This window comes from Salvelinus alpinus, chromosome 23 (assembly GCF_045679555.1).
Source record: "Salvelinus alpinus chromosome 23, SLU_Salpinus.1, whole genome shotgun sequence".
In the NCBI taxonomy this organism is placed as follows: Eukaryota; Metazoa; Chordata; class Actinopteri; order Salmoniformes; family Salmonidae; genus Salvelinus; species Salvelinus alpinus.
Window position 1 is genome coordinate 23,785,526 of NC_092108.1, and position 22,156 is coordinate 23,807,681.

The 22,156-nt window shown below is 40.7% G+C and overlaps 1 protein-coding gene across 1 annotated transcript in view; it reads right to left on the reverse strand.

The window, feature by feature from the left end:
* Positions 1 to 240: 240 nt before the first annotated feature.
* Positions 241 to 22,156, reverse strand: part of LOC139550620 (ankyrin repeat domain-containing protein 13C-like) — a 31,239-nt gene continuing 9,323 nt past the window's right edge. The window contains exons 4-13 of the mRNA XM_071361620.1: positions 20,296 to 20,381; positions 18,682 to 18,727; positions 9,182 to 9,248; positions 8,902 to 9,046; positions 8,464 to 8,595; positions 5,544 to 5,705; positions 5,319 to 5,398; positions 5,032 to 5,130; positions 4,618 to 4,718; positions 241 to 1,842 (exon numbers count right to left, since the gene is read on the reverse strand). Coding sequence (XP_071217721.1) covers positions 1,712 to 1,842; positions 4,618 to 4,718; positions 5,032 to 5,130; positions 5,319 to 5,398; positions 5,544 to 5,705; positions 8,464 to 8,595; positions 8,902 to 9,046; positions 9,182 to 9,248; positions 18,682 to 18,727; positions 20,296 to 20,381 — 1,049 coding nt within the window. The 3' untranslated portion in view covers positions 241 to 1,711. The remainder of the gene's footprint in view (positions 1,843 to 4,617; positions 4,719 to 5,031; positions 5,131 to 5,318; positions 5,399 to 5,543; positions 5,706 to 8,463; positions 8,596 to 8,901; positions 9,047 to 9,181; positions 9,249 to 18,681; positions 18,728 to 20,295; positions 20,382 to 22,156) is intronic.

A 22,156-nucleotide genomic window follows, 5' to 3' on the forward strand; every position in this document is an offset into this window, starting at 1 on the left:
ACTACAGGTAAAATTCAAAAAATGGCATGGGGCCCACATTGATTTTATGTTTGAGTTACTCAGCATTATAACACAACATTTAGCATTGGCTTATGTGTAGAATTGCAGGAAACGAGCTTTGAACCTGCACATTTTTTCTCTGCCTCATAACGAAGTGTAGAATTGCAGGAAACTAGCTTTAAAACTTGTCAAATGTTCTTTCTGCCCCATGGCAAACAATGGAACACTGCAGTGCAGAGACATGATGCTGGTGATTTATTTAAAGGAATGGGAAATTGGAAAAGCTGCAATACATTTATAAATACCAGTAGGCTCAAGCCAGATACACATTCTTATGACCCAAACTGTTACCTACTGCTGGTCATATCTCATTTCAAAAACCATATGGATTTTACAGGTTGACAGTCCAACTGTATAAGCTGTCATTAAATGTAATGTAGTAGAGTCTGTAGTACACTCAAGGAAATAATCTAGTGGTAAAAGCACCTAAATGCATTTGACCAAAGGGTTTTAAGTGTGGTTACAATATTTATACGGTAGAAGTTGGTCTTCCTGAATAATTCGAAAGGATAGCGAGATGGCAGCAGGTATAACAAGTGTGTAGGAAATATACACTCAAAAGGACATAAGTAATCCTATTGGGTCAACATAGCATGCAATTAAATATACTTAATGTCAGTGCAGTATCAAACTAGAACAGCTTTCCTGAAACCCCATCTGGGTTCTCACACACACACCTTTAAAGTACAGTACAACAGTCCTCTCAAACACAAAACACATTAAGGGCTGGATTCAATCCATATCACGGAAGATCTGCATTAAAATGTAAAGGTAATTTCCGATTGAGCCAACACAGTGTTTACCGTGAATGCAGTCTCTGCGACCACAGGAAAATTGGCTATAATTGTCAATCGCACTATAAAGCGGCTCTTCAGCGCTACGGATTGAATAGAGCCCCAAATTCACACAATCACTTGAAACAGACGGTGATAGCCAGGAGGTAAGATAGATGAGCTAACCTGAAAATACAGGTGTTTGCATCCTGAGTGAGAGGGCGCGAGCGAGCAAAAGGCTTGGGTATTGATTTGTGTAAGAATGCTGTTTAAACCAGCAGGTTTAAAAATAACATTCTTATGTACTGGAAATGTATTGCTACACAGTGTTGCCCCTTTTGACTAGGCCTATATAATCTACATAATTTAAATATGAAAGTTATGCTCAGTTCAGTTATGACGTCTCTATTTTTCAAACACTTAGTTTATAAGAAAAGGGTAGTCTCCAATGGGCAGACGCTAGATGCAGTGAGTGCTAAGCCTGGAAAAGTGCACATTGAAGATGTCAGTCAACTCCATAACTTTTCATAGCAGTGATCATGTAGTAGGTTAATGAAGTTGTTAAGCAGATGACATCAAATATTTTTGGGGACCTTGTGCTGTTATTGCTACACATATGAACATGGTTGTGGTGCAATGCGAGTCCTGTTTGCATTGGTTTGCTATGAGGAAATATCTACAAATTGAACACTCAGGGCCAAGAGATAATTCCCTTTTTCCATCAGAACACACAGACATCAAACAATAAGATGGCACATTCTAATTTTGTCTCAACTTAAGTTGGTTATTTTCCTTTTAAAAAAGTAGGTAGGTAGAGGCTGTTTGTCAGTTTCCGAGCGGGTGGGACGGGGGCACATCTGGTTACTATGACAACCAGGTCAGAGGTCAGGGAAGCGACTGGGGTCCTCCTTGTAGTCTGCTGGGATGGAGAAGATGGACTCCTCAAAGTCATCGTAGCGAAACTCTTGGAAGGTGACCGTCGCTGTGATAGTGGGGAACACAGGGATGTCTGGAACACAAAAATAGGAGAGGTTGTTTCCAGCATTTAATATGTCAGTTTCTTCATAATTTAACAATATTTCATTTTACAGTGCATTCGGAAAGTATTCAGACCCCTTGACTTTTTCCACATTTTGTTACGTTACAGCCTTTTCTACAATGGATTTTTTATTTTTTTATTGTCCTCATCAATCGACACACAATACACTATAATGATAAAGCAAAAACAGATTCACAGAAATGTTAGCAAATTTGTTCAAAATTAAAAACTGAAATATCACATTTACATAAGTGTTCAGACCTTTTACTCAGTACTTTGTTAAAGCACCTTTGGCTGCAATTACAGGATTGAGTATTCTTGGGTGTGACGCTACAAGCCTGGCACACCTGTATTTGGGGAGTTCCTCCAATTCTTCTCTGCAGATCTTCTCAGGCTCTGAACAGGTTGGATGGGGAGCGTCGCTGAACAGCTATTTTAACGTTTCTCCAGAGATGTTCGATCGGGTTCAAGTCCCGGCTCTGGCCGGGCCACTCAAGGACATTCAAAGACTTGTCCCGAAGCCACTCCTGCGTTGTCTTGGCTGTGTGAACCTTTACCCCAGTCTGACGTCCTAAGCACTTTGAGGCAGGTTTTAATCAAGGATCTCTCTGTACTTTGCTCCGTTTATCTTTCCCTCGATCCTGACTTGTCTCGCAGTCCCTGCCGATGAAAAACATCCCCACAGCGTGCTGCCACCACCATGCTTCACCTTAGGAATGGTGCCAGGTTTCCTCCAGACGTGATACTTGGCATTCAGGCCAAAGAGTTCAATCTTGGTTTCATTAGACCAAAGAATCTTGGTCTCATGGTCAGAGTCCTTTAGGTGCCTTTTGGCAAACTCTATGCGGGCTGTCATGTGCCTTTTACTGAGGAGTGGCTTCCGTCTGGCCACTCTGCCGTAAAGGCCTGATTGGTGGAGTGCTGCAGAGATGGTTGTCCTTCTGGAAGGTTCTCCCATCTCCACAGAGGAACTCAGGAGTTGTCAGAGTGATCAAAGGGTTCTTGGTCACCTCCCTGACCAAGGCCCTTCTCTCCTGATTGCTCAGTTTGGCCGGGCGGCCAGCTGAAGGAAGAGTCTTGTAAGAATCAAGTTGTAGAAACATCTCAAGGATGATCAATGGAAACAGGACGCACCTGAGCTCAATTTCAAGTCTCATAACAAAGGGTCTGAATACTAATGTAAATAAAGGTTAAAAAAATATATTTTAATTTTATATATATTAAGGCAGACTAACTAAATGAAGCGCAGAGATATATACACACACATGAAACCTTAAATTAACAAAATGTGGAAAAAGTCAAGGGGTCTGAATACTTTCCAAATGCAATGTATACTGAACCAAAATATAAACGCAACATGAAACAATTTCTAAGATTTTTCTGAGTTAGAGATCATATAAGGAAATCAGTCAATTGAAATAAAGTCATTAGGCCCTAATTGATGGATTTCACATGACTGGGACTACAGATATGCATCTGTTGGTCACAGATACTTGAAAAAAAAGGTAGGGGCGTGGATCAGAAAGCCAGTCAGTATCTGTTGTGACCACCATTTGCTTCATGCAGCTCGACATCTCCTTCGCATAGCATGGATCAGGCTGTTGACTGTGCCCTGTGGAATGTTGTCCCAATCCTCTTCAATGGCTGTGTGAAGTTGCTGAATATTGTCGGGTACTGGAACATGCTGTAGTACATGTCGATCCAGAGCATGCCAAAAAATGCGCAATGGGTGACATGTCTGGTGAGTATGCAGGCCTTGGAAGAACTGGGACATTTTCAGCTTCCAGGAATTGTGTACAGATCCTTGCGACATGGGCCTGTGCATTATCATGCTGAACAATGAGGTGATGGCGGCGGGTGAATGGCACGACCATGGGCCTCAGGATCTCATCACGGTATCTCTGTGCATTCAAATCGGCATCCATAAAATGCAATTGTGTTCATTGTCCGTAGCTTATGCCTGTCCATACCATAACCCCACCGCCACCATGGGGCACTCTGTTCACAACGTTGACATCAGCAATCGCTCTCCCACACAACACCATACACTCTGCGGTTGTGAGGACGGTTGGACGTACTGCCAAATTCTCCAAAACGATGTTGGGAAAGGGGAATACCTAGTCAGTTGTACAACTGAATGCCTTCAACTGAAATGTGTCTTCCGCATTTAACCCAACTCCTCTGAATCAGAGAGGTGCGGAGGGCTGCCTTAATCGACATCCACGTCTTCGGCGCCCGGGGAACAGTGGGCTCAGGGGCAGAACGGCAGATTTTTACCTTGTCATCTTGGGGATTCGATCCAGCAACCTTTCGGTTACTGGCCCAACGCTCTAACCGCTAGGCTACCTGTCGCCCTGGAGGTGGTTTACGCTAGAGAAATTAACATGAAATTATCTGGCAGCAGCTCTGGTGGACATCATTGCAGGCAACATGTTGTTGTGTGACAAAACTGCACATTTTAGAGTGGCCTTTTACTGTCCCCAGCACAAGGTGTACCTGTGTAATGATCATGTTGTTTAATCAGTTTCTTGATATGCCACACCTGTCAGGTGGATGGATTATCTTGGCAAAGGAGAAATGCTCACTAACAGGGATGTAAACAAATTTGTAACCAAAATTTGTGAGAAATAAACTTTTTGTGCTTATGAAAGATTTCAGGGATATTATATTTTAGCTCATGAAACATGGGACCAACACTTTATATGTTGCATTTATATTTTAGTTCAGTGTTCAATAGATTCATACCAAGCTTGACTGGAAACCCAGGAGGAAGCTTCATTTGAACAAATTCTCTTAGTTTGTTGAAATGTTTGAATGGGGCTATGACCTCCAACACATTCAGTAACCTGGAAGAGGACAGAAAAAAGGGTCAGTGCCAAACACTTATTTTGAATTGATGTATGCATTATTCTAACAGTACATTACTAGCCTAGATCCTATTCAATCAAACTTAAAATGTACCTAAAATCAAGAGGCCTTCCAAAAGAATTTGCGAGACAAGAACTTTTCTGAATAGGCGATCTGCATCCGCCTAATATACATTTAATCAGAACCTGTGTGCACAATAACGATAAATACATGGACGTTTCCAAATGCACTACAGTCAGTGGTGAGACTGATGAGAGACTACTAGCCAATAAGAGGAGGGATTCTACTCACGACTCAATGCCCAGAGGGAAGTCCTGGCTCATGGCTACGGTCGCTTTGAAGTTCTTCTTGCTCTCCTTACACACAAGCTCTCTCCCAAGATGAGGTGCCCTGGGGATGAACACACACACAAACACGCTAAGTCAGCACCATTGGCGTATACGTTTGGAGGTTTAATAGTAAGCCACTGCTAGTAACGATCTTCAATGAAATAACTCAATAATAAACATTGACTTGATATTAATCTGGACAGTAGTGTCATCTGTGACCTTTCTTAAAAGGAATAAAGCAGGGCTTACTTTCCGTGCTCTGCAGAAATGTACTCCTCCCAGGAGATAGTGTTGGGGTCTGGAGCAGTGAGGGACAGCCTTCTCTGAGGCTGAGGGAAAGACAGAGGAAGATCACCACATGTAGGCTTTCCTTTATGCATCATAACCACATATCCATATTATGTGCACCAAAACCACACCCACTACTGAAGAAGACCCAAAGCCTCCCTCCCTCCATCCAAGTCCCTCCCTCACCTCATAGTTCTGCTCCACCAGGTTCCCTCCTTTGCTCAGGCTCTCCATGATGGCCTTGTTCCTCAAGACGTCCTCCTCACTCAGATGCTCCCGCCGTTTCCTGGACTCCAGCACCAGGCCGTTCACAGAGTAGAAGTCAGCCAGGAAGTTACCAACTCTCTCCTGCAGGGACAGACACAAGCCAGATGCATAATAAACACTGGTGGGTGCATTATTAATGACACCCTATTACCTATACAGTACATACAGTGATCACTGTTTTACAGCCTGTGTTCATAATGGCTGCTCAATGAAACGACCTCTCCTGATTTGTCATAGACGCTTGCTAAAAAACTTTAATGAGCAAGCCTTCCTTCATGAACTGGCCTCTTAAATGGTATGGAATCAGTTTGCTCCCCTCTGTCGAAGAAGCTTGGACTTTTAAACAAATGTTTTCAGTGCTATTGGTAACAAACACGCCCCTATAAAGAAAATGAGAATTAAAAACAGGTTCAGCCCCTGGTTCGACCGTGATCTTACAGAGTTACTCCACCTCAAGAATTGCATTTGGCGAAAGGCTCGGCACACGCAGAGTCAGGCTGGCTGGCTATTGTTCAGGCAATTGAGAAATAAGTGCACTCAGGCTATCCGGAAGGCTATCCGGAAGAGCAGAGCAGTTCTCCCTCTGTGGGTCTAACCCCAAGAAGGAGAATAAACTCTCCTCCTCACAGCTGCCCATGTCCCTTAATGTTGATGATGTGGTTGTTACTGACAAGAAGCACATGGCTGAGTTCTTTAATCACCACTTCAATAAGTCAGGATTCCTATTTGACTCAGCCATGCCTCCTTGCCCGTCCAATGTTTCCTCATCTCCCACCCCTTCTAATGCAACTAGCCCCGATGCTCCTCCCTCCTTTTCCCCTGCCCTGCTACACAGTTTCTCCCTGCAGGCGGTCACGGAGTCCGAGGTGCTAAAGGAGCTCCTTAAACTTGACCCCAAATAACCATCTGGGTCAGATTGTTTAGACCCTTTCTTCTTTAAGGTTACTGTCCCTATCATCGCCAAGCCTATCTCTGACCTTTTTAACCTGTCTCTCCTCTCTGGGGAGGTTCCCATTGCTTGGAAGGCAGCCACGGTTCATCCTGTATTTAAAGGGGCAGATCAAGCTGATATGGGCCTATTTCTATTTTGCCCTGTTTATCAAAAGTGTTGGAAAAATCAACTGACTGGCTTTCTTGATGTCTATAGTATTCTCCCTGATATGCAATCTGGTTTCCACTCAGGTTATGGATGTGTCACTGCAACCTAAAAGGTCCTCAATGATGTCACCATTGCCCTTGATTCTAAACAATATTGTGCTGCTATTTTTATTGACTTGGCCAAAGATTTTTATACGGTAGACCATTCCATTCTTGTGGGACGGCTAAGGAGTATTGGTGTCTCTGAGGGGTCTTTGGCCTGGTTTGCGAACTACCTCTCTCAAAGAGTGCAGTGCATAAAGTCAGAACATCTGCTGTCTCAGCCACTGCCTGTCACCAAGGGAGTAACCCAAAGCTCAATCCTAGGCCCCACGCTCTTCTCAATTGACATCAACAACATAGCTCAGGCAATAGAAAGCGCTCTCATCCATTTATATGCAGATGATAGTCCTATACTCAGCTGGCCCCTCCCTGGATTTTGTGTTAAATGCTCTATAACAAAGCTTTTAGTGTCCAACAAGCTTTCTCTGCCCTTAACCTTGTTCTGAACACCTCCAAAACAAAGGTAATGGGGTTTGGTAAGAAGAATGCCCCTCTCCCTACAGGTGTGATTACTACCTCAGAGTTTAGAGCTTGAGGTAGTCGCCTCATACAAGTTAGCGGGAGTATGGCTAGAGAGTACACTGTCCTTCTCTCAGCACATATCAAAGCTGCAGGCTAAGGTTAAATCTAGACTTGGTTTCCTCTATCGTAATCGCTCTTCTTTCACCCCAGCTGCCAAACTAACCCTGATTCAGATGACCCTCCTACCCATGCTAGATTACGGAGACATAATTTATAGATCGGCAGGTAAAGGTGTTCTCGAGCGGCTAGACGTTCTTTACCATTCGGGCCATCAGATTTGCCACCAATGCTCCTTATAGGACACATCACTGCACTCTATACTCCTCTGTAAACTGGTGATCTTTGTATACCTGTTGCAAGACCCACTGGTTGATGCTTATTTATAAAACCCTCTTATGCCTCACTCCCCCCTATCTGAGATACCTACTGCAGCCCTCATCCTCCACATACAACACCCGTTCTGCCAGTCACATTCTGTTAAAGGTCCCCAAAGCACACACATCCCTGAGTCGCTCGTCTTTTCAGTTCGCTGCAACTAGCGACTGGAACGAGCTGCAACAAACACTCAAACTGGACAGATTTATTTCAATCTCTTTATTCAAAGACTCAATCATGGACACTCTTACTGACAGTTGTGGCTGATTTGCGTGATGTATTGTTGTCTCTACCTTCTTGCCCTTTGTGCTGTTGTCTGTGCCATGTTATGTGCTGCTGCCATGTGGTGTTGCTACCATGTTGTTGTCATGTTGTGCTGCTACCATGCTGCCTTGCTATGTTGTTGTCTTAGGTCTGTCTTTATGTAGTGTTGTCTCTCTTGTCGTGATGTGTGTTATGTCCTATATTTCTATTTTATTTGACATTTTTAATCCCAGCTCCCGTCCCCGCAGGCCTTTTGCCTTTTGGTAGGCCGTCATTGTAAATAAGAATTTGTTCTTAACTGACTTGCCTAGTTAAATAAAGGTTAAATAAATATAAATAAAACACAGCTTATGATCAGAGACCAATTGTATTATTTCCTCTATATTCCAGTGACACCTGCCCCCCTCTCCACATTCTGCTGTGTTTCAACAAAATAAATTGCCTATTGAACAGGACCGGAACCGGGAGGGGTGCTTACCGTCTTGTCCTGCCTGAAGAGCCAGCCGATCTGACTGCGGGAGAAGGTGATAGATTTGGTGGACAGGGTGGCAGAATAGACATCACTGCTCATCAGGATGTCCACCTCCTCCTCAGTCTCCATCTCAGACTCCTGCAGGGACACATCAGGCAGTCATCATAATCATCATCATAATGACATCACAGAATTCAATAGGTCCCATTATCTTTAAGGGGGACATGGTGAAAAGAGAACTTCCACACACATAAGATTCCAGAAGAAAAAAAAGATGATCCATTGTAACAATAACTGATCTTTCAATCAATCAACCTTTGCCAGGGCAATAGAAACATTCGTGTAAGGTTGGGTGGCTTGGAGAACATGGTGCCAGACCATATAGATCACATTCATGTGAGGTTGGGTGGTTTGGAGGACATGGTACCAAACCATATAGATCACCTCGTGGTGTATCCGCTGGTACACCTTCTGCTCATTGTCCAGGACATAGAAGGACTTGGAGGGCGGAGCATCTCCGTTAAAGATGAAGCTGAGGTCTCCTCTCTGACACTTCATATCTGAGAAGTCTATCAGAGTTGTGTCCAGTCTGTCAAAGGAGAAAGAGAGAGAAGGAGAAAGAGTGTAATGTGTTAACTCTGGGAGATGAGTGGTTGCACACGCCAGCTATAATCCTCACAACTTGTAGCTGGCGTCTGTGTCAAACGTGTATGTGATGCCTTACCTGATGTTGATCCCCTGCTTGTAGATCTTGCAGTTATCAGATGGCAAAATACGGGAGAGCAAGGGCACTATGAGACACGAGAAATAAAATGTAATGATCAACAGTAGTTAACGGATAAGATTCATTAAGATAAACTGCAGAGATAATATGTGGTATCATTATGTGGTATATAAATGAACATGGCCGTGACTAGACAATGCATGGTCTTTAAAGGGATAGTTATCTACTTCCCCAGAGTCAGATGAACTCGTGGATACAATTGTTATGTCTCTGTATCCAGTATGATGAAGTAAGAGGTAGTTTAGCCAGCCAATGCTAACTAGCTAAGGGCAAAGATGAAGTCTTCAGGTACAGCTAGACTTCGTCGTTGCACTAGGCCAGTGGTTCCCAAACTGTGGGGCCCGCCCCGAAGGGTCAGCAGTGGGGGTCAGCCCCCCCCTCAATTTTTTTCTTTTCTTTTTTAAAGGAACTCAGTCTGGCTTTAAACTTACTTCTGAAAGTTGTAATAGTAGAAAGTACGAGGAGCAATTTCGAAACTGGTTAGTGCATCGTCAGATCCTTGTCACGTTAGTCATTGCATACCTTGTCAGAAATGTCCAGATCAACTAGCCCATGTCAGCTACTGATTTTATATTTCGTTTTTATTAGCCCATATACAGTTGAAGTCGGAAGATTACATACACGTAGCCAAATACATATACTCCGTTTTCCACAATTCCTGACATTTAATCCTAGTAAAAATTCCTCGTCTTAGGTCAGTTAGGATCACCACTTTATTTTAAGAATGTGAAATGTCAGAATAATAGTAGAGAATTATTTATTTCAGCTTTTATTTCTTCCATCATATTCCCAGTGGGTCAGAAGTTTACATACACTCAATTAGTATTTGATATCATTGCCTTTAAATTGTTTAACTTTTTGGGAAGTTTTGGGTAGCCTTCCACAAGCTTCCCACAATAAGTTGGGTGAATTTTGTCCCATTCCTCTTGACACAGCTGGTGTAACTAACTCAGGTTTGTAGGCCTCCTTGCTCGCACACGCTTTTTCAGTTCCGCCCACAAATTTTCTATAGGATTGAGGTCAGGGCTTTGTAATGGCTACTCCAATACCTTGACTTTGTTGTCCTTAAGTCATTTTGCTACAACTTTGGAAGTATGCTTGGGGTTATTGTCCATTTGGAAGACCATTTGCGACCAAGCTTTAACTTCCTGATTGAAGTCTTGAGATGTTGCTTCAATATATCCATATCATTTCCCTACCTCATGATGCCATCTATTTTGTGAAGTGCACCAGTCCCTCCTGCAGCAAAGCACCCCCACAACTTGATGCTGCCAACCCCGTGCTTCATGGTTGGGATGGTGTCCTTCGGCTTGGAAGCCTCCCCCTTTTTCCTCCAAACATAATGATGGTCATTACAGTTCTATTTTTGTTTCATTAGACATCTCTCCAAAAAGTACGATCTTTGTCCCCATGTGCAGTTGCAAACCGTAGTCTGGCTTTTTTATGGTGGTTTTGGAGCAGTGGCTTCTTCCCTGCTGAGTGGTCTTTCAGGTTATGTTGATATAGGACTCGTTTTACTGTGGATATAGATACTTTGTACCTGTTCCCTCCAGCATCTTCACAAGGTCCTTTGCTGTTATTCTGGGATTGATTTGCACTTTTCACACCAAAGTACGTTCATCTCTAGGAGACAGAACGCGTCTCCTTCCTGAGCGGTATGACGGCTGTGTGGTCCCATGGTGTTTATACTTGCGTACTATTGTTTGTACAGATGAACGTGGTACCTTCAGGCATTTGGAAATTGCTCCCAAGGATGAACCAGACTTGTTGAGGTCTACAATTTTTTTCTGAGGTCTTGGCTGATTTCTTTTGATTTTCCCATGATGTCAAGCAAAGAGGCACTGAGTTTGACAGTAGGCCTTGAAATACATCCACATGTACACCTCCAATTGACCCAAATTATGTCAATCAGGGCCTCCCGGGTGGCGCAGTGGTCTAAGGCACTGTATCGCAGTGCTAGCCGTGCCACCAGAGACTCTGGGTTCGAGCCCAGGCTCTGTCGCAGCCGGCCGCGACCGGGAGGTCCGTGGGGCGAAGCACAATTGGCCTAGCGTCGTCCGGGTTAGGGAGGGTTTGGCCAGTAGGGATATCCTTGTCTCATCGCGCACTAGCGACTCCTGTGGCGGGCCGGGCGCAGTGCACGCTGACCAGGTCGCTAGGTGTACGGTGTTTCCTCCGACACATTGGTGCGGCTGGCTTCCGGGTTGGATGCGCGCTGTGTTAAGAAGCAGTGCAGCTTGGTTGGGTTGTGTTTCGGAGGACGCATGGCTCTCAACTTTCGTCTCTCCCGAGCCCGTACGGGAGTTGTAGCGATGAGACAAGACAGTAACTACTAACAATTGGATACCACGAAATTGGGGAGAAAAAGGGGGTAAAAAATGTTTTATATAAAAAATTATGTTGTTCTAAACTTCAGAACAACATCATTTTTTATATAAAACATTTTTAAAACAACTAAAGCCATGACCTCATTTTCTGGAATTTTCCAAGCTGTTTAAAGGCACAGTCAACTTATGTATGTTAACTTCTGACCCACTGGAATTGTGATACAATGAATTATAAGTGAAATAATATGTCTGTAAACAATTGTTGTACTAATTACTTGTGTCATGCACAAAGTAGATGTCCAAACCGACTTGCCAAAACTATAGTTTGTTAAGAAGAAATTTGTGGAGTGGTTGAAAAGCTAGTTTTAATGACTCCAACCTAAGTGTTGGTAAACTTCCGACTTCAACTCTATATTGTTGTAATTCTTTTGTCACTGAAATATTACTTGAATACACATTAGACAAGCCAATGCTGGAAGTGGGGCCCCGAGTGAAAAAGTTTGGGAACCCCTGTGCTAATCTAGCGCTAACGCCAGTTAGCATTGGCTCGCAAAACTACCTCTAACTTATTTTTGTAGCAACACACAGAAGCATCCAGGGTCAATACCATTCAAGACCCCTCCCACAGTCCCCCCACAAGAAGAAAAATATAAAATACAATTAATTCCATTCCCCACCCCCAAGAACCCCCCAATGCACTAACAACCAAGAGAATGAACTAAAGAGAAAAAAGAAAAAGACAGAAGAAAACAGCAAACATCAATGCAAAAAAAAAAGGGGGGAAAAGTTAAACAAAGGACATCAAGGACAACTAAAATCATAACAGCAATGCCAACTGTATATATTTGTTGTATGTCTGGCACTATTACATGTATGTGTCAACTATGCTGTGATGGTTAACGTACAATTTCAATCCATCTAATCGAATAGAATCTACAGATTGCGAGTTGAAGAGAAATACTTTTACTAAGAGTATTAGTAATTGACTGACCCGGACTCTCCAGATCTCCGAACAGTACTATTTCGAGGGTCAATTTTAGATCAATGCTATGCATTTTCAGCAATTCCTGAACCTGAGACCAGAAACAGGCTACCTGAGGGCAATACCAAAATAAATGGTCTATTGATTCTGTATCCTCACAACAAAATCTGCAGAACTTCGATGATTTTATGCCCCAAATATTCAACATTTTGTTGGTGGCAAGAATTCTATATAATAATTTTAGCTGAAAAGCACGGTCTTGAATCTTGCGTTGTTTTATATATCAACTCATACATGGAATTGGTACATCCAAAAATCTCTTCCCAACTATTTTGCAATCTGTATGGCACAGTTGTCAACATCCTGGTCCTCAAATGAAACTGTTATACTTTCCTATTTATGCTACTTTTATTTCTCTGTCAGTTTTGATCCTTTATATTGGGCAGACAGACCAGTTCCCTACCTCCTCCCGCTGCCACCTGCCTCCTCCATTTTTGGGGTAATGCTGTAATCAATTGGTTGTACTCTTGGAACGAGCAGACCTTCCCGTACAATTCTGATAACTCCACGAAGGACATAACTCTACCATTCCAATTTACAATATTGTTTAAGAACAAAATACCCTTTTCAAACACCTTTCCCATAAATACAGGTATTTTATCAACCAGCACATTCGAGTTCAGCCATAATATTTGTTGTAATCTTTTCAGGGGGATGAAATTTGAATTGTAGCCAGCTTTGCAATGCTTGTTTGAAAGAGAGAGATAATCTTTTCCAAGTATAATTTTCAATTAATCGAAAATGAGACATGGCAATCTGCACAAAGGCAAAAAGGTCATTTTTAAACAATGGATGAGCTTTTCTTAGTAATCTACTTGAGAACCATTTAGGGTTCAAGTACAACTTTTGAATAAGCAAAGCTTTTAGAGAGAGGTTTAGTGCTTTTATATTAATAATCTCAACCCACCCAATTCATATTCATTATATAGATAGGCATGTATTTTTGCATCACAACATTGAAGTGTAAGGGGCCTCCAGTTTTTTAGATAGATGGCAAATATAAAGACCCAGTCTGAGTCTTGTTTTAATAATAGTGAAATCAGACCTTCCTGCTGAGTACCTGACAGACTACCATTTACATAGGAGTAGTTAAAACAATCTAACAATGGAGCTTTAAGTATATCAAAAAAGGCTTAATATACCTCTATCGGTATGCCATCAAGCCCTGGGGTTTTTCCAGACTGAAAGGATTTAATAGCCTCAAAAAGTTCTTCCTCTGAAATTTGGCCTTCGCACTGATTTTTCTGTACATTTGTTAATTTTCAATTTTTTATATTATTTGGAAAGAATTCCTTAACGTAATCTTCATTCAGTGGGAGAGGATTAGACGGAAAAGAGAACATCTGCTAAAATAATTAGTTTCCTCTTATAAAATATCATTCGGGGGAATCATAGATGACTCGTCTAAAGGTAAAGAGATTCTGCAAAGTCTTTTTGTTAGTGTTCCTGTATTGGAGATTCAGGAAGAATTTTGTGCATTTTTCTCCATATTCCATCCAGTTTGCTTTATTTTTGTAATAGATTACATTAGAACGTTCTTGAATAAGTTCCTCAAGTTCTTCTTGTTTATCCTCTAACTTATTTTGTATCTCTGTAGTATCGTTTTTATTAGTTAATGGATTTCCCTTGTTAGTCTTGTCTCTTTAGCCAGAAACTGCTTTTTTATTATTGATGAATATTGAATTGAACGACCTCTGAAGGTACATTTAAAGGTATCCCAAACAATAAGGGGATTTGCTGAACCTATATTATACTGGAAAAATTCAGTTATAAATTATTTTGTCTTAGTTAAAAATAAGTTGTTCTCCAGTAAACTTGGATTAAATTTCCAATATCCCCGTCCACGTGGAAACACTAAGTTATGTGAATGCCAATTAGATGATGATCCCATCGCATTCTGTCTCTTATTAAAACTTTTTTGACCTTTGATGCAAGAGAGAAATAGACAAGAAAGTAGTCAAGACGACTAGCTTGATTAAGTCTCCTCCATGTATATCTCACTAGGTCTGGGTTTTTTAGTCTCCAAATATCCACTATTTCTAATGTGTCCATAATATTTGTGATTTCCTTAAGGGTACGGTGATGATAGTTTGTAGAGTTTTACAGTCCATTGAGGTACTTAACACTGTGTTATAGTCTCCTACCATAATGATTTGATAATTTGTTGCCTGTAACTTCAATAAATTGGTATAAATGTTTTCAAAGAAGTATGGATCATCCTGATTTGGACCATATAGATTAATCAAAAGGATCCACCTTCCTTGCGAATCATTCCTGACTATTTGCACATTCAGATTGATATTTTTGTTAATTAATATCATCACGCCTTTTGAGTTCCTTTCTCCATGACAGAAAACTATTTCACCACCCCATTCCCTTTTCCACGCAACTAAGGATGTAGAGTGAGTTTCCTGTAAACAGTATGTTATATTCCTTTTCTTTCAGCCATGTAAAGACAGATCTTTTTTTATAATCTGCTAAACCATTACCTACCCCATCCCCATATTGTTTTTATTTACTTTTCTGCTCTTTTGCACACCAGTATCTCTACTTGCACATCATCATCTGCTCATCTATCACTCCAGTGTTAATCTGTTAAATTGTAATTACTTTGCTACTATGGCCTATTTATTGCCTTACCTCCTCACGCCATTTGCACACACTGTATATAGACTTTCTTTTTTCTATTGTGTTATTGACTGTACGCTTGTTTATTCCATGTGTAACCCTGTGTTGTTGTCTGTGTCACACTGCTTTGCTTTATCTTGGCCAGGTCGCAGTTGTAAATGAGACCTGGTTCTCAACTAGCCTACCTGATTAAATAAAGGTGAAATAAAAAAATAAAAAAATAATAACTGGCTATACTTATTTCACCCCTTACCATAACTAGATACTATTCTCAGTCTAAACTGACCATAATTAGTGCTTGTAAAGTTACTGCCATCAGAGGTATTATGACGGTCAAAATTAGAGGCAAGGGATGTCAAATGTCTGATATTTAGAATTCAAGAAATAGGTTCTAGCAATATTTGTTTTATTCCCTTGCCTGTTTGCCTGTGAGTCAATGCCACAGATGTTAGAAATGGGTTAGTAAATTGAGACAAGACATTATGTGTGTAGTAAATCTGAGTAGGTTGATGTGTATGATATTTGATGTGATTTTGTGAGAGTGTGTACGATGTCTGTATAAGAGTAAGACTATAATGTGTGATGTCCAAATAAATAATAACTCTTAATATTCATGATGATAATTGTAATCCATATCGTATCACCGTCATAGTTGCATCATTGAAAAACACATCCCAGCATTTCCATAGCAAATTACGTTTCACATGAACATGCTAGAGACCTTGCATTACTCTAGAGACGGCTTCACTACAGTACAAATGTATTCCGTACAATATGTTATTATTCCCCAATGCCCCTACTCTGATATCTTTCCCTTGCTTGTTGTAAACATATATAAACGTAGACAAATACATAAAAAAAGAGACAAAAAATAAACACATTAAATTATAAAACAGTTCTCGACAATAGAGAGAGAGAAGAAAAGAGAGAAAGCGAGAGAAGACAATGAGATCAGGTGTGTGTGTGTAAGTCTGTATGTGTTAGCGAGCATGTAATTGAGTACGTGTGTGTTCATATCCACTTCATATTTTTCAGATATTTTTACAGTTCCCATACTTTCTTTTTTTCGTAACCTGAATACACATTAGACATGGCAAAATGTATAGAATTGCATGAAAATTTGCTTTAAAACGGCAAAATTGTTCTTTGCACCCCATGACAAATGTGTAGAATGGCAGGAAATAAGCTTTAAACCTGCAAAATTATCTCAACTAACAAGAGGGGTGTGAACAGTTTGTGTCAGGAACAGTGCTTGTGCCCATAGAAATATACGTGGAGCGGGCAGAGGGCGCGGGATATTCCCCAATGCTGGAAGGGGGGCCACGAATTAAAAAGTTTGGGAACCCCTGTGCTAAGCTAGTGTCAGTTAGCATTGGCTCGCAAAACTACCTCTAACTTATTTTTAAAAACATTTTTTTTATTGACTATCCAAAACATACAATATACTTGCAGTGAAGCCGCTCAACAACTTCATCATACCAGTCGTCCAACAGACTCCCATTCATAGCGACACACAGAAGCATCCAGGTTCAATGCCCTGCTCAAGGGCACGTTGACATTTCTCCCACCAGGCCAAAAAACGTGAACCCGAACCCTCCAAAGTTCCCCAATAGCTGTCCCTCAACAATTCGAGACCCCTCCCACAGTCCAACCCCCAAGAAGCATTGGCTCGCAAAACTACCTCTAACTTCTTTCATATTGCACGCAGAGACATAAAAAAACAAAATCCCGAACAATCTCTTTAACTTCTTTGGGAAAGGGGGGCAGTATTGAGTAGCTTGGATGAATAAGGTGCCCAGAGTAAACTGCTTGTTACCCAGGCCCAGAAGCTATGATATGCATATAAGTAGTAGATTTGGATAGAAAAAACTCTAAAGTTTCCAAAACTGTTAAAATAATGTCTGTGAGTATAACAGAACTCATATGGCAGGCGAAAACCTGAGACAAATCCAACCAGGAAGTGGGAAATCTGAGGTTTGTAGTTTCATTTAAGTGATTGCCTATCCAATATGCTGTGTCTATGGGGCCATATTTCACTTCCCAAGGCTTCCAGCAGATGTCAACAGTCCTTAGAAAGTTGTTTGAGGCTTCTATTGTGGAAGGGGGTCGAAAAAGAGCTGTTTCAACAAGTGGACTAAGCTGTGGCCAATGAGTTGTTTACTGCGCGGTCACGCAGGCGCGCCGTTCCTTCTTTTTCCTCTGTAATGAATACGTTATTGTCCAGTTGGAATATTATTGAAGATTTATTATAAAAAGACCCTAAGGATTGATTGTAAACATCGTTTGACATGTTTCTACAAACTGTAATGAAACTCTTTTGACTTTTCCTCTGGATTTTGCGCTCGCGCATTGTGCCTTTGGAATAGTGAACTAAACGCACGAACAAAACGGAGGTATTTGGACATAAATATGGACGTAATCGAACAAAACAAACATTTCTTGTGGAAGTGGGAGTCCTGGGAGTGCATTCCGACGAAGATCAGCAAAGGTAAGTGAAGATTTATAATGCTATTTCTGACTTTTGTTGACTCCACAACTTGGCGGGTAACTGTATGGCTTGCTTTTGTGGCTGAACGCTGTGCTCAGATGATTGAATATTGTGCTTTTGCCGTAAAGCTTTTTTTTAAATCTGACACAGCGGTTGCATTAAGAACAAGTTTATCTTTAATTCTATGTAAAACATGTATCTTTCATCAAAGTTTATGATGAGTATTTCTGTTATTTGATGCAATTTCTCCAGATGTTTTGGAGGCATTTCTGTTTTCTGGTGTTTGGATATAAATATGAACAAAACATACATGTATTGTGTAACATAAAGTCCTATGAGTGTCATCTGATGAAGATCATCAAAGGTTAGTGATTAATTTTATCTATATTTCTGCTTTTTGTGACTCCTATCGTTGGCTGGAAAAATGGCTGTGTTTTTCTGTGATTTGGCGGTGATCTAACATAATCGTTTGTGGTGCTTTCGCTGTAAAGCCTTTTTGAAATCGCACACTGTGGTGGGATTAACAACAAGATTACCTTTAAAATGGTATAAGATACTTGTATGTTTGAGGAATTTTAATTATTTGAGGAATTTTTATCATCTCTGTTGTTTTGAATTTGGCGCCCTGCAATTTCACTGGCTGTTGGCGAGGTGGGACGCTAACATCCCGAACGATCCCAGAGAGGTTAACAAATCCCTGAGCCGAAAGAGCACCACAGATCCTCTAAGCAATTAACACACCACACTCCATGCCAAGATAGAATGGTAACAGAACAGACCATTTAAAATAAAAATAATTATTTTTTTAAATACAGGCTAATTAGATTGGAGAATGAAACTACCTGGCGAAGGTGTCCTGCACTAATAACAACAATGAATAGAGAGTGTGTGAAAAGAAATGTTGGCTCGGTGCAGCTTATTTTAATGTATTGCATATCATGTAGCGGCGACTCACCCCAACTTTGAAAGTCCCAGTGAAGCTCAAAGTAGAAGTCACCAAGCTATGAAGATTTTTAAAAAACGTTGTACATTATTATATTGTTATGCAAGCCACACACTATCAAACAAAATTCACAAATAAGTTCCTTTATAGCTGTAAATTGTTAAAAACATTTTAAAAAGGGGAAAAATGTATTTTGGTGCTGTTATTATGGACAGATGCTGAAATTGGAGAGAAAGGTTAAAGAAAGGTATGGACAGATAGTGGTAGTGAACTGATACTACTACTAGCTATGGAACAAACAAACTGAAATTACTGACACCCTTGATAAAGATGACCAATTATGAATTCATAAAATAAATAGAGATATTTTGTATGCAAAAAATATACAGTGGGGAGAACAAGTATTTGATACACTGTCGATTTTGCAGGTTTTCCTACTTACAAAGCATGTAGAGGTTGGTAGGTGATCAAATACTTATGTCATGCAATAAAATGCAAATGAATTACTTAAAAATCATACAATGTGATTTTCTGGATTTTTGTTTTAGATTCCGTCTCTCACAGTTGAAGTGTACCTATGATAAAAATGACAGACCTCTACATGCTTTGTAAGTAGGAAAACCTGCAAAATCGGCAGTGTATCAAATACTTGTTCTCCCCACTGTATATATATATATTATTTTATCCTAATAAAATTGCTGAGGGAAAGAGATTATGTTTAACAAGTAATATTTGTTTTACCTCAAAAGGTAGGGGTCAAAATGATTGACAGCCCTAAAGATTCTTATAAATAAAGTTGCCAAAAGTAAAGTATTTGGTCCCATATTCCAAGCACACAATGACTTCATGGATTCATTTGCAGTTTGTTTTGGTTGTGTATAAGATTATTTGGTCCCCAACAGAAATTAATGGTAAATAATGCAGTGTCATTTTGGAGCCACCTTAATTGTAAATAAGAATAGAATATGTTTCTAAACAATTCTACATTAATGTGGATGCTACCATGATTACAGATAATAATGAATGAATAATGAATAATGATGAGTGAGAAAGTTAGAGGGTCAAAGATCATACCCCCAAGACATGCTAACCTCTCACCATTACCAATAACAGGGGAGATTAGCATGTCTTGGCAGTATGATCTTTGACAAAACTAACAGCAAATGCATCCAACATGTTTGTAGAGTCACAAGCTTGATGTAGTCACTGCATGCTAGGAATATGGGACCAAATACTCAACCAAATACTAATACTAAACTTTATTTGTAAGAATCTTTGGGGTGTCAATCATTTTGAAAAGAAAAAAAGTATGACTTGTTAAACAAAATCTTTCTCTAAGCAACTGTATTAGTATAAAATAATACAATTTCCCAATTGTTTGGAGCATACAATATAGCTAGGTATTTTTATTATTTATCTTATACAGTCGTTATTGCTCATCTTTATCAAGGGGGTCAATAATTTCGGACCCGACTGTCAAATACTTTTGGAAATATTCAATTTATTCCACTGTACTGGCAAAAATAAATTAAGCGCAGCTCAAGTACTTTGACAAAGGATCTGTGCACGCCATAAATTATGGCGGATGCTGTAGTAGGCTAGCCCAGTTGGCTGTCAAAGCCTCACCTCCTTCAGCGCTCTCAGCAGCTTGGGCCTCTTGTCCGCCACACTCTCTCTGGACTGCTGCTTCAGCTTCCGCAGTATGGCTGTGACTGACGATGGGAGAAGAAGGAGATCACAACAAAGCCATAGCAAGGCACTGCTATACAACTCCATACAAGACATAGCCAATATTTTCCATAGCCTAGATATTCTATACGTGCAAGTTTCTACCTTGAGACACACACACAGCAGAAGCGATTACAAGGGCAGATGATCTTGCAAAAAGCAACTTTCAAAAGCGTTACACAACACTAAACCTAAAAAAGTGAAAGAAGATGAGCTTTGTAAACCAACGCTTCAACGACAGTGAGAGTTGTGAGCCAGAGAAGAAAAAGGAGATACCCAGCCAGTCAATGACAGAGTGATAAATCATTCAACCAAGTGATATACTCTAACAGTATTCCAATGGGTTTTTGCCTGATACTACTCTGACTTTAAGACCAAAGTTATCCTATTTACACTTTGTAGTCAATTTTGACAATAGAATATATGTTTGACTCATATCGATGCCACATAGGCTGTTTTCTAAATGAAAAGTTATTTTTTAGGGGCAGTTGCTCAAACACTGATGCAGCCAGCAATCCGGACTGTGGCTCTGTGGTGCAGCAGAGTACAAAGGGGAGGCTGCCTATGACATGAGTCACCTTACACACTGCGCAGTTAAATACATGCTGAACCTCAGTGATACAACACCCCTAATGAGTTTCTGGATGGATTTCAAAAAGTGTGTGCTTTCTTGCAAAGAATTATAATTGGGGTGATATCTCTAACTTCTATCCAGTAACCTTGATCAATGTGTTGGAAAACTGAGCAGGTCGAGCATAACACGTCAACTCTGTTGCCCATAGATAGACTAGCTACAAATGTAAAAAAAAAAAAAAAATAACAATAAAATGTGACGCTTGCATTCAATTGCCCCTCCCTGTTGCAGACAAGCTTCCATTCCCTCTGTCACAAGGGGACAGATCGCTGCTTTAAGATGAAATCGTCAACCCTGTTACTTTATTTGGCACTTAGATACTTACTATAGTCAAGTTTTATGTAACCTCTTGAGATGGGAAAACATGTTTTTATTAAGTTGAACATGTGCTCTTTAAGACAGAATGTTAGAATTATGGGAGAATATTTTTCCCACCAAGTTAAACCAAAAGGCACTCCTTTCGTGGAATGACCCATCACTCTCTTTCTGCAGCTGTCTCTTACACTGAACAAATCACAACAATTTCAATGATTCTACTGAGTTACAGTCCATATAAGGAAATCAATTAATTGAAATACATTAATTAGGCCCTAATCTATGGATTTCACATGACTGGGCAGCAGTGCAGCCATGGGTGGGCCTGGGAGAGCTTAGGCCTAGCCACTGGGGAGCCAGGCCCAGCCAATTAAAAAATATAAACAATTCCCACAAAAGGGCTTTATTACAGACAGAAATACTCCTCAGTTTCATCAGCTGTCCAGGTGGCTGGTTTCAGTTGATCCCACAAGTGAAGAAGCTTGGTGTGGAGGTCCTGGGCTGGCGTGTTTACACGTGGTCTGCGGTTGGAAATACTGCCATAGTCTCTAAAAACGACATTGGAGGCATCTTATAGTAGAGAAATATATATTCAAATTATCTGGCAACAGCTCTGGTGGACATTCCTGCAGTCAGCATGCCAATTGCACGATCCCTTAAAAGTTGAGACATCTGTGGCATTGTGTGACAAGACTGCACATTATTGTCCCTAGCACTTGTGTAAAGATCACACAGGTGCACTTGTGTAAAGATCGGACAGTTTAATCAGCTTCTTGATATGTCACACCTGTTAGGTGGATGGATTATCTT